The 12,792-nt window shown below is 39.7% G+C and overlaps 2 protein-coding genes across 2 annotated transcripts; one reads left to right on the forward strand and one right to left on the reverse strand.

Moving 5' to 3' along the window:
- Window positions 1–7,254: 7,254 nt before the first annotated feature.
- On the forward strand, window positions 7,255–8,786 carry GCK72_003494 (uncharacterized protein; the record flags this gene model as incomplete). Its single annotated transcript, XM_003107323.2, has 4 exons — window positions 7,255–7,342; window positions 7,394–7,494; window positions 7,545–7,710; window positions 8,449–8,786. 4 exons carry the CDS (start codon window positions 7,255–7,257, stop codon window positions 8,784–8,786), a joined length of 693 nt encoding a protein of 230 aa, XP_003107371.2.
- Window positions 8,787–9,826: 1,040 nt separating this feature from the next.
- Window positions 9,827–11,392, reverse strand: GCK72_003495 (uncharacterized protein; the record flags this gene model as incomplete). The annotated part of the gene is made up of 3 exons (XM_053724088.1): window positions 9,827–9,999; window positions 10,066–10,147; window positions 11,156–11,392. The coding sequence occupies 3 exons, from the start codon at window positions 11,390–11,392 to the stop codon at window positions 9,827–9,829; spliced, it is 492 nt and encodes a 163-aa protein (XP_053592733.1).
- Window positions 11,393–12,792: the final 1,400 nt, after the last annotated feature.

Below are 12,792 nucleotides of genomic sequence, written 5' to 3' on the forward strand. Positions count from 1 at the left end.
TAAAGAGTTGTTTTGAGGGAAGAGATTTCTGAGAGGAGTACTGTAGATTAGTCTGGACAGTCTAGATTCGCTATTTTTCTATTTTCATATATTCCGACGTCTTCTGAATATTCTGAATATTCCGGAACCCCTCTCAAATAAGTTGTCACTGTAACTCTTTCCAGTTCAAAACGGACAAGACAGTGTGTTTGAATTGAGGAGTTACAGTGATATGAAAAAGAGGTTTTTCTTAATTATGGGTAAATTTTTAGTTACCATTTAATTACCATTTTTATGAGAATCCCGGTTAAAAAGTTGTCGAAACATCCAGGATCACTAAGAACCTACAAAAAAACGCGACAACGGCGCGCCAGACTCACAAAGAGAAGGTGTACAACAGCTCTTAAGGCATTGTGCATTAGAAGATGAAAATTTAAAAAAAACGCGCCAACGGTGCGCCAGACAATAGAAAATTTGAAGTAGACTAGCTTCGAAAGAAGAGTAGGAACGCGCCGAACGCGCGCCAGGGAGACAGTGTAAAGTTCAAATCTGCGTCAAAGGCACGCCTGACAGTCAAAAATTTCGATATTTTTAGTTTGGTCCAAAAATAGCGTCAACGGCGCGCCAGATGCGTCTAAAATCGTCGAAAAGTAGAGTTTTCGGTCATAAGAGCGTCAAAGGCGCGCCAGATGAATCACAATCAGCAAAAATTGGGGAAAACGCGTCAAAGGCGCACCAAATAAGTCAAAATCTTCAAATTTGAAGATTTTTGTGTTTTACGCGTCAAAGGCACGCCAGTCAGTCAAAAGTTCAAAAAATTGAGTTTGGTTACCAAAAAATAGGTTAAACGCGCCGAAGGCGCGCTAGATTATTTACAGTTTTGAGGAAAGGATAGCTACGGCTTCAGCGAAGTCGTGTAATGAAAGTTAAAAAGTGCGCCGAAGGAACGCCAGCCTATATAGTTTAAGAAGAAGTTGGAAGATATAGAGGTTGAATATAGAAAAAAAACGCGCCAACGACGCGCCAGACAAGCGGTTTTCAGCAAAAATTAGAGGGGGAAGTGGTTAGTTTAAACGGTTTGGATAGGGGGAACGAGGGGGGAAGGACGGTTTGTAAAATTACTACATGGGGGGGAACATGAAGACGTCAAGACGACAATTTTACAGTCATCATCTTCTGAATTAGAATGAGAATTCAGAAGGGTATCGAGAGATTCTTGATGTTGATTATACAGGAGGAAAGGTCACAGAGAAATAAGAAAAATGGGGAAAAAAAGAAAAAAAGAAAAAAAGCCAAAAGGAATGTGTGTTCTGGAACAAAGAGATCTCTATCTCTATTTCATTTTTTTCTTACTCTGATTAATGGTCAAGGTTACGGTGGGGAAGAAACACGGGTCACCCCTTAATTTATGACATTATGGCTGGGGTGTCTTTGACGCGTTTTCGCGGGAGTTGATTTTGGACGATTTTTTGGAGGAGACGCAATCTCAAATCTAAGAAATCCGGGGAATAAAATTGGCTGGGGCACCTTGGGCGCGCTCATTGAATATGTGTGGTAAGTGTATTGGTCAGTGTATCTTCAGTAACAAACCGACTGTCTGGCTTGCCTTTTCAGAATTATGGTAACACAATTTCCTTTTTTCGTTCGTAGAAACGCGCTAAAAGTGCCCCAGACAGGTCCCTTTTACTGAGGATCGAATTACACTGACCAATACACTAACCACATATATTCAAACCTGACTAACTTTCTTCAGCGATTTCTGAAAATGAAAAGGCGCTGAAGACAGTCCCGCGCCGTAAGGAGGTTCTCCTGTTTGCTCACCTATGTTACAGAACGCGTCGAAGGTACGACAGACCGAAATACACCGACCACATACCGTAAAAACTGTATTTGAGGTGCCCCTCAATTTGAAGTGCCCCTCTAATAGTGGTGCCCTCCGACGGACCCTTTGAACAATAGAGTTGCATGCACCTCAAATACAGTTTTTACGGTAACTTTGGCTGGCGCACCTTCGGGCCGTTTGCTAACGATACATAGTTGTGAGTGCTGTTTCACCTGATTTTTCGTAATTTTGAATGAAAAATTCACATTTTTTCAGCCAAACCTATCCGAAATTCATTTCAATCGTTGTTTTCAATAAAAACTGATGGTTGTGGGGCGAAAATTAATGATTTTGGAGATTTTTCGACTGAAAATTCTACGTTTTTCGTATATTTCAATCTTAAAAATGGGTTTTCTGTCATAAAAATAGGATTTTTAACAAAATTTCGGTGGAAATTCGCTATTTTTGACCATTTTCTATTGATAAAACAACAAACATGGGATGACTAATATATATTAACCAAGGCTGGGGTTCCTTAGGCGCTTTCTCACAGGTTTCGAATAATTGTCAGTGTAAGCGCGCTGGCGTGCCTTTGACGCGTTTTAGTACAAATCTGGAGTGATTTTGGTCTGGCGTGCCTTCGGCGCGTTTTCTAGAAAGCCTTGACCAGTGTTTAGGAGTGACAGAAACGGTAGTTTTGGAATAATTAAAATTACAAATGGATTCAAAATAATCGTGTGAGTACTGGCTAACACATTGGGTGGTTAGGGTACCAAGCACTCCTCTAGACACCTCCTCCTCCTCCTTCTTCTTCTCAATACTATTGTTGCTATTTACCTCCCTGTTTATTCAGTAGATCAAATGGGTGGTGGCGGAAGGAAAAAACCGAGAAAAAAAAACAAGAATTCGGGTAGACAAACAAAAAGAGCAGAAAAACGTGTGAAAGCGGGACGAGAGCTGGGGTGCCTGGTGGCGCGTTTAGGATAGGTCAAATTGGTCGAAAACGCGTAGAAGGCGCGCCAGACAGTATAGTTATTATTTGGTTTGAAGGTGAGGTTGTAGGTTTGATATCTGACGCGTTTTGTTGCAGATTTGGGTGATAATCAAAAAAAAAGCGTCAAAGGTGCGCCAGAGTGGCTAAAAATCAATTTTGTAGTTTATAGTCTCTGAAAATCCTAAAAAAGTAGGTAAACGCGTCAAAGGCGCGCCAGACATTCTGAGTCAAAGTTGACAAAGTTGAGGCTGGGGTGCCTATAATGCGCTCCTACTCCTAGAGAAAACCGCGCTCAAAGGCACGCCAGCCACCTTAAAAATAGAAAAAATAGGGAGAGGCTGGGGTGACTTAGACGCGTTTCATGAAATCTAAGAAATCGGCCGAATTGAATTTGGCTGGGGCACCTTGGGCGCGTTCATAAGTCAGATTTGGGTAGTGTACATATTTCAGGTTTTCCGTTGAAAAAAACAAATAGACTGCCTGGCGTGCCTTCGGCGCGTTCTTTCGCATGGCGCACCTCAAGCGCAGGGACTGTCTGGTGCGCCTTTGACGCGTTTTCAAAGATTGCTAAAGGTTAGGTTTGAATATATGTGGTTAGTGACTAATAAGTCAGTGTAATCCGATCTTTAGTAAAAGGAACTGTCTGGGGCACCTTTGGCGCGTTAAAGCAGGCATAAAATAAAGTTTTTTGAGAGGTGTGATAGGCGCATAAAACGCATGGCGCGGTGGGGGTATATAGCATACCCAAGAATGTGTGATTTATTGTTTAGAAGTGAAAAGAAGATAGCCTCTTCTCTCCGTCTCTCTCTCTCTTCTTTTCGAGAGAGAAAGCCAAAAAAGTGGGCGGAGCGACCTTGGATGGCATGCCCCGTCTTCTCCGTTCTTGCTGCCACTATCTGATGGTTTTTAGAAGAAGAAGAAGAAGAAGAAGACGTCGACGTCTTCTTCTTCTCAGAAAAAAGAATTTGGAATGAGAAGAATGACGAGAAGAAAGAGGCAAAAAAGTTCAGATTTTTATCTCAGAAGGTTACACCGCGCACTGAATTATGGGGCCTTAAATTCTTATTTACTATAAACAATGAGGGTTTTTTGAAAAGAGGACAACTTTTAGGGATTTTCAGCGTTTTGAAGTGCTTTTAAACAAATTCAGAAGATTTTAAGCAATTTTGAGCAATTGGAAAAGATTTTAAAATGTCTTTAAGTAATTTTAAGTCATTTGGAGTGTTTTTAAGCGTTTTAAAGCATACTTGCAAAATATCGACCCGGCCCGGCCCGGAGTCAAAAAATGAGCACAATTTTTCACAAAATTTTTCGAAATTTTTTAAAATTTTCATCAAAAATAGTCACAAATCCTATGTACACTTGAGTTTTATCGATATGTAAAAACATAGTCGAAAATTCGACTTTTTTTCGAAAAAATCAAAAAATTTTCAAAAAAATTCAAATTTTCAAATTTTTGTCAATTTGAAGAGATTTTGAGCAAGTTGCAAAGATTTTAAGCGATTTAGAGCAATTTGAAGCAATTTCAGAGCATTTAAAGCGATTTCGAAAGTTCTAAGACATTTTGAGCAATTTTGAGCAATTGGAAAAATTTTTGAGTAAACTGGAAGAAACGCGTCCAAATCCGATTTTGAATACATCTGTCAGTACGGAAATTGAACATGTTTTAAACGCGTCAAAGGTGCGCCAGAAAAGCCATAAATACATTCATTATCTTTCTAATGGATTCCATACGTTCTTGAACTTTAGACCTTTAAAAAAACGCGGCAAAAGCGCGCCAGTCTTCAGGGAACCGGGCTACAGTAGTTTGATTACATAGCTTGGTTTGCTAGCCCAAAACGCGTCAAAGGTGGGCCAGATATAAATTGAAATCAAGGCAGAAGAGTATCAGCAACCATTAGAATTTGTCAGTAATGTGGATAACGCGCCAAAAGCGCGCCAGCAATCTGATATGACTAGAGGGCGTTGTCTGAAAATTCCAGACCCCCTTTTTATACCGATATTTTGAACCATATGATGCTATTTTTGACGTTTGTAGAGGGGGGAAGGAATGTTGCCAAAAAATTTTAATTCTCACCTCCACTCTTTTTTCTCCGAATACCGCGAAAAGGGTCATAAATTTCAAGTAATGGGATTTCGGTTTCTCCATTTCTTTTGTGATTTATTCTCACACCTATACACTTGTGGGGCTAATTAGATACATTCCTCTCGGTTTTTTAAGGAAGATGAGAGGCTTAGAGACTACAAACTACAAAAAATTCACAAAAATAAACGCGTCTAAGGTGCGCCAGACTTTCAGCATCTTCTCAGGCGTGCTCTCTCAAAACCGAACAAAATAGTGTGCAAAATTGAGAGACTCAAAGAAAAAAAATACATTTTTCAAAGGGCATTTCGATGGAGCGCAGTTGTAAGAACTGTTATCTTTAAAAACGCGCCGATCGCGCCCCAGCGTTTTGTTACAGGTGGAGTAGAGTGCACTAGATGAAGAGATTGTTGTAATAGGAACGCGCTAAAGACACGCCAGACAATTTGAATCCGGAGAAAAAGAGTAGTACTTCTAGTAGATCAAATCTGGTAATATGGGGGGGATGGGTTGGTCAAAAAAAACTGAAAACAGAGAGTCTTGGTGTTGAGAGTTATTGATTCACGGGGGGTCTTTGAGTGAGGACTAAAAAGCAACCGCGCTCCGCTGAGATCAGCGAAAATTTGGGAAAATTTGGGAAAATTTTAGCGCGAAATTCAAAATAAATGTTTCATTTGAAAGTTTTTATCATTTTTAATGAAAACTGACTAAAAATGCGGGAAAACTGACTCTCAAAAAGTGGTCGATTTAAATAAGCTGCGTATCAAAATGCCACAACGAAACAGCGAATTTTTTTTTGAATGTTCAAAATTTGAATTTCCCACCAAGTCTAGTGGAGCGCGTTTACTTTCAGTACTCCCCGTGTAGGTGTATATTCACAGGATGAATCTGTTAACTAACCTGGCGCGCCTGCGGCGCGCTGAAAATGAAGACTTCAATAAAAGACCCAAAATCAATGCTCGATTTCATATTTTTATTTCAAATTTTTGAATCTGGCACGGATTTTGAGTTTTTCATATGGTCTCCCAGGGAGAGAGGGATCAGTACAATTTAGACACTCGTAGAATATTCTAGAACAGTCGTCAGTTGGTTATGTCTCAGAAATATGGTATTGTCTGTATGTTTCCGTGTCGTCGGAAAGAAGGGGGGACACTAATTTTTTGAAAGGGGGCGTGGCTTAGAAAACGGAGACAAGAGAGACAATATGTTATTGTTCCTCCTCATAAAGAGTTGTTTTGAGGGAAGAGATTTCTGAGAGGAGTACTGTAAATAGACATGTCTATTCTGAATACTGACGTCTTCTGAATATTCTGAATATCACCCGAATAAATTGTCACTGTAAATCTTACCACTCGAAACTGAATCAATATACTTTTCGAATGTTCGATTTACGGTGATGAATAAGGGGGTCTCAATGAGTAAGTACACTTCAAACACTTGTATCTCAAAAGTGGGCGGAGCTATCAAAAAAGTGTCAAGTAAAAAAATGAAGAGCTAAACTAGAGCTACATTTTTGTAGTCGATAGTTTTTTGATAGCTATCTACGTTTTAAAGATATAAGGTTTCTAAGCTGGAAAGGAGAAAGAGAAGAACGACTCGCTCGATGCACCTATCTTTGAAGGAGCATCTCTCAAAAACGTGAATTGCTATCAAAAAGTTGTCTACTAAAAACATAAAGAGCGAGGTTCGATCTACAAAATGAATATAAATTTTGAGCTAATTGGTTACGGTAGAGCTTTCAAAAAAGATTGCAAAGTTATGCTAAAAAGTGTAAGGTGAGTGGTCAGTGTATTTTGGTCACTGAAGCTATTGTCTTTGTAGTTTGTAGTGTTCAGTTTGTCAGCGTAACAATAAGAAATATTTATTGACAGATTTATAGTTTATTCTTCCCTCTTTCCACAAACGTACGCTTTGACACCTCTCAAATCTCCGCCCCTTTCACCGACACACAACTCGTCGTCCAACCGATTGGCAATCCATCCAGCTGATAGTACGGGAGAACTAGAAGCCAACAAGACGACACAGGATTGACTGCTTTCGAAATTGTTATCCGGTTGATTGGGGTTCCAAAGGAATCCAGAAGTGCCAGTTTTGAAACATTTTTTCAAAACATTTTGTGTTTTTGAACTTTTTTTTGGAAATTTTGGGCCAAGAGAAATTTCGGCCCGGCCCGATTTTTGACAAGTCTGAATTCAAGGTCATTTCGGTGGAGAGCAGTTGGAAAAAGTGTGCCGAGATAACTTTTCTAATAAACCTTCCCTTTTTGCAACTTTTCCATCGAACCATACATCTATAACACTTCTTTAATGATTGCCCCCTCCCCTGGCGACGCGCCTATATAAAAACCCCCGCAAAAAAGCTTGCAGGAAAAAAGTCATGACAAAAATCATATTTCTTTTCTTCTTCTTCTTCGCAACCGTTTTTGCAATCTTCCGCCCATCTGATTCCGATGGATCTTGTGAAGGTAAGGCATGGCCTAGGATCCGATTAGGCCACCACTGTTATAATATTTCAGATGAGTCAAGACACCACGGCGGTCATGGTCACAAACACCATCATAGAGACGATTCTAGTGATGAGGGTGGTTACGGTGGAGGAGGATATCAAGACCCAGAGGTATCCCCATTTTGAAGTTTGTAGTCTCTACTTACTCATTTCATTTCCAGCCTCGTTGCCCTTCTGGATGGCTGAAATTCAATCGTCCAACTGGTTTATGGTGTGTAAAAGTGTTCAGTGGAGTTTTGACTCAACCAGATGCAGAGACAGCTTGTCAAGCACAGGGAGCCACGTTGTCAGGGCTACAGGATGAGAATGAGATTACGCAGATTACAGGTAAGAAGCTTACAGTGACCAAGTTACAATGACCAAACATTGTCAGTTTTCAGAAACTTTGAGATTCCGTCATGATCTCAGATTTTATCCGTATTTTTTTAATGAAGGGATTTTTGTAGATCTGAAATAGTGCTACATTTTTGTAGTTGACAACTTTTGACCCACTTTTGAGACACACACGTTTTAAGAGTACACTGACAAAGTTACACTGACCAAAATTGTCAGTGTAGGGAAGCAATTTTTTAGCATCACTTGATTTGCTTTTTGCGCTTTAATTTAACGCTCTATATTTTTTTAGGTTGATAGTGGTTCATACAAAATTGTCTAACTTTGACATTCCTTCACGAGTTTTTTTCAAATTATAATACATTAATATTGCATTGGTTGTAGAGATAAAAACTAGGGCTACATTTTTGTAGTTTACAACTTTTTGATAGCTCCGCCCACTTTTGAGATATAGCGACGCCACCAAGAGAGGAGACGCAGAAAATCGAGAGCGCTCTAGCTTCTCTGCGTCTCTCAGCGATTTATCTCAAAAGTGGGCGGAGCTATCAAAAAGCTGTCAACTACAAAAATATAGCCCTATTCAAGGTCTATAAAACTAGCCTATTTTCAAAAAACACGGATTAATTCTGAGATCATTACGGAATCTCAAAGATTCTGAAAACTGACCAAAATTGTCAGTGTAAATTGATTCGGTCCCAGTATCATAGTCATTGTACTTTTCAACACTTTCAGCCCAAGCCCTTCCTCTCCTTCCATCTCAATCCAGCTTCTCCATTTGGATCGGTGCAAAACGAGCCGCCGCGTGCAATCCATGTACCCCTCTCACCTCTTTTCAATGGACTGATGGCTCCACTCAAGGCACTTCTGGATTCCTTTGGAACCTTCTTCAACCGGATAACAATTTCGGAGGAACTCAAAGTTGTGTTGTCTTGTTGGCTTCTACTTCTCCCGTAATCCGAGATCAATGGACATGGAATGCCAATCGACTCGACGACGAGTCGTGTGTCGGTGAAAGGGGCGGAGCTTTGAGAGGTGTCAAAGCGTACGTTTGTGGAAAGAGGGGAGAATAAACTATATATCAATAAATGTTTCTAACTGTTACTACAAACTACAAAAACAATAGACTGATAGCTTCAGTGACCAAAATACACTGACAAAATTTGCAGCAAACTTTGCTATCTTCTTAACAGGGCTCTACCGTAACCAAGCTGCTCCAAATTTTTGATTTTTTGTTAGACTGAACCTTGCTGTACATTTTTGTAGTTGACAACTTTTTGATAGCAATTCACGGGGGAGGCGCAGAGAAGCGAGAGTGCCTGACTGTCTGCGCCCTCATCCTTCTTCTCTTTCTCCTTGTAAGATTAGAAACTTTATATCTTAAAAACGTGGATAGCTATCAAAAAACTACCAACTACAAAAATGTAGCTCTAGTCTAGCTCTTCATTTTTTCAGTTGACTTCTTTTTGATAGCTCCGCCCACTTTTGAGATACAAGTGTTTGAAGTGTACTTACTCATTGAGACCCCCTTATTCATCACCGAAAATCGAACATTCGAAAAGTATATTGGTTCAGTTTCGAGTGGTAAGATTTACAGTGACAATTCAAGAGAAGGAGATTCAGAATATTCAGAAGACGTCAGTATTTAGAATAGACACGTATCTCTGTCTACTACAGTACTCCCCTCTTCGCTCAAAACAACTCTTTATGTAGGGGGAACAATAACATATTGTCTCTTGTCTCCGTTTTCTAAGCCACGCCCCCTTTCAACCAATTAGTGTCCTCTTCTCCGACGACCCGGAAACAGACAGACAGTACCATCAACAATATTTCTGACAACTGAGACTGTTCTAGAATATTTTACAATTCTATCTTCTCAGGAGACCATATGAAATACTCAAAATCCGTGCCAGATTCAGAAAAAACTGCACAAATTTTGAATCGGGAACTGATTTTGAGTCTTTTATTGGGTTCTTCACATTGCGCGCCGCAGGCGCACCAGTCTAGTTTTCACGGTAAATTGTCAGTGTAACTTGACCAAAATTGTCAGTGTAAAAAAAATATTTTTTAAATCTTTTTTTTTCAAAAAAAAAGAGTTCCATTTTCAGAATCTTCAGAAGAACGGATCGCCCATTCTTTGGGGAATCACCTGAATTCCGTCATCATTACATACGAGAACTGAGACATTTTCAGTCGATTGTTTGTCGTCCGAATGGAAATTATAGACACGCCCATTCTCATGATGCAACACATTGATTGTATGGTATTTCCACGGGGTGCCGAGAACTGGAAAAACAGAGACTATAAACTACAAACTACAAACTACAAACTACAAACTACAAACTACAGTACCCTCTTTCCTTCCGTCGTAGTGGATTTCGAAGCATCGGAGAGGGCCGAGTGACGGTTGGTTTGTCATCACGAACAGGTCCGTCTGGAAGAATTGTAATTGTAGCGCGTTTGCATTTTGAGTGCGGTAGAGCGAGGTTACAGTTGTAATACTAGTTTCGCAGAATTTGGATTTCTAGGTCATGGAGCTTTTATGGCGATTCGAAAATATCGAAAATAGTAAAAACCTTGGAAAAACAGCAAAAACACCGGAATTTGAACGGGGGACTAGTTTTTCCAAAATTTGGATTTCTAGGCCACCAACTTATTTTTCATGATTATACTCTTTTTGAAGTTCTTTTCACGCTGAATTCAAATATTTCAGTCTCCAGGCTAATTTTGTGATTTTAGGCCATTTTCGACAGGGGGACTAGTTTTCCGAAAAATGGATTTCTAGGCCATCAATCCCCCCCCCCCCCCCCCACCGACTTTATTTGCTGTTTGAAGGAAATTCGTTCAAAAACTGTTTTTTTGAACGAAAAACTAGAAACTTGAAAAATCCGCCGAAAAACGGCAAAAACACCGGAATTGGGACGGGGGACTAACTTTTTCAAAATTTGGTTTTTTAGGCCACCAACTTATCTTTCATGATTATACTCTGTTTGAAGAGCTTTTCACGGTGAATTCGAATCTTTCAGTCTCATGGCCCTAATGCGCTCTTGCCATCTTTCCGAAGCCAAGAATGCAAGCGCGCTCCAGCGCACTATCTCGTTAAATTGTTCATATTTTGATGTTAAATTTACTTTTGTGGCTCAAAACTCCATGAGATACACAAAAAAGCACAACTAGTCATGATAAAAAATTGCTTCCCTACACTGACAATTTTGGTCAGTGTAACTTTGTCAGTGTACTCTTAGAACGTGTGTATCTCAAAAATGGGCGGAGCTATTAAAAAATTGTCAACTACAAAAATGTAGCCCTATTCAAGATCTACAAAACTAGCCTACTTTCAAAAAACTCGGATCAAATCTGAGATGATGACGGAATCTCAAAGTTCCCCCTACGCTGACGATTCTGGTCAGTGTAACTTGTCGTCAGTGTTCATATAACTCACATGTCCCGGCTGAAATGGTGTTGGATGAGTGTGTGAATATCTCAATGCCTGTTTATCCGTCGCCCGTCCCTCATCATCTCTCAACATGACAGATATCTTCTGAGTGGGTCCATCACCCGAGCAGGAGTCACTTGACGTCCGAATAAGGAGAGAGAACGAGGCTGGCGTGTCGTCGTCGTCATATTTACTCTTGATCGATGAACCCATTTCTCCTTGACTTAAGGAGGTGGTTGACATTTTGAAGAGAGGGGGCGTGGTCAAATTTAGTAATGAATAGTTTTGGCGGGAAATTAGAAATCTGGAGCAGAAAAAAAAAATGAAAGGAGTACACGTGAATAAACAAGGCTGGTGCGCCTTGGTCATTGTAACTACAACGTGTCTGGGGCGCCCGAGGCGCGTTTCTTGTCATCAAGGAGAATCTGAGATGACATGTATCCGTGACAGTCGAAAAGCTGACCGAAAATGTGGGAGAAATCTGAATTTGCCGCCAATATCTAGTGGAGCGCGTTTGATTTTTAATCTCAGCACTCACCTCCAGATCCTGTAGCCCAACAACAGAAGACAAAAAATATTTAAGAAATAAACTGATCTACTTTGACACCGCGTCTTTGCGCTTAAACCCCATTTTGTAATATTCTGGTAGATCAAATCTGTGCCTACATTTTTTTTAATGGAAAACAATGTTTTAATTAGAATTTGAAAAAACTATAATTGTAGAAAACAGTTTATTTTAAAAATCAATACTTTTTATAATATTTCTGATCCAACTGAATATCATCTTCATATTGGAAATATCCTTTTTGAGAAGACAAAGAAATCGTTGAATCCAGAATCTCCGAGGGATTCGAGAGATGACGTCGTCTTCTGATGACGTGGCAAATGATGCCTTTCGATTCTTGGAAATCCCATTTCCACCTTCGATGTTCACATAATAAATATGAATTCACTGTTAAATAATTATATGAATTAATTGAGAAAACGAAGGAGAGAATGACGAGAAACAGACAGATTGTGATGTTGAACTGAAATAATATATCGTTGGGAGCCAATTAGAAACCTTAAATATTTTAGTGCAAAAAATTAATTACTTCTTTTCCACAGTGGAAAAGTTACAATGACAAAAAAATACACTGACAAAGTTACACTGACCAACTCAACTCACAGTGTCCAAAATTTTGGTTAGTTTTGCTAACTGGAAATAAATAAAGCGAGAGAAAAGAAGGAAACCGTTACGTTACAGATTACCGAAAACCTTAAATGGGAAGCTTAAACACATCGATACAGTGACCGAAATTTGAAAAGGGGCAAAAAGAAGAGATTTTGAAAAGTTACAATGACAAAATACAATGACCAATTTACACTGACAAAATATAAGCTTGGCACAGTTCTTACAACTGCGCTCCACCGAAACCTCCTCTCTTTTTCTCTGAATCTCTCACGCCATTTTCAACGATTTCGGTAGAGCACGGTTGGAAGACGCGTGCCGCGCTAATATTCCTTCACGGCGAGACCAGGACTACCTATGCAGACACGCTCTGTTGCTAACGGGGGTGAAACTTTCGAATTTAGTGCATACCGTCGGTGAACATTACTGTTTGTAAAGCAATGATATAATAATTCTAATGTTCACCATGATT

Source organism: Caenorhabditis remanei, chromosome I (genome assembly GCF_010183535.1).
Source record: "Caenorhabditis remanei strain PX506 chromosome I, whole genome shotgun sequence".
Taxonomy (NCBI): Eukaryota; Metazoa; Nematoda; class Chromadorea; order Rhabditida; family Rhabditidae; genus Caenorhabditis; species Caenorhabditis remanei.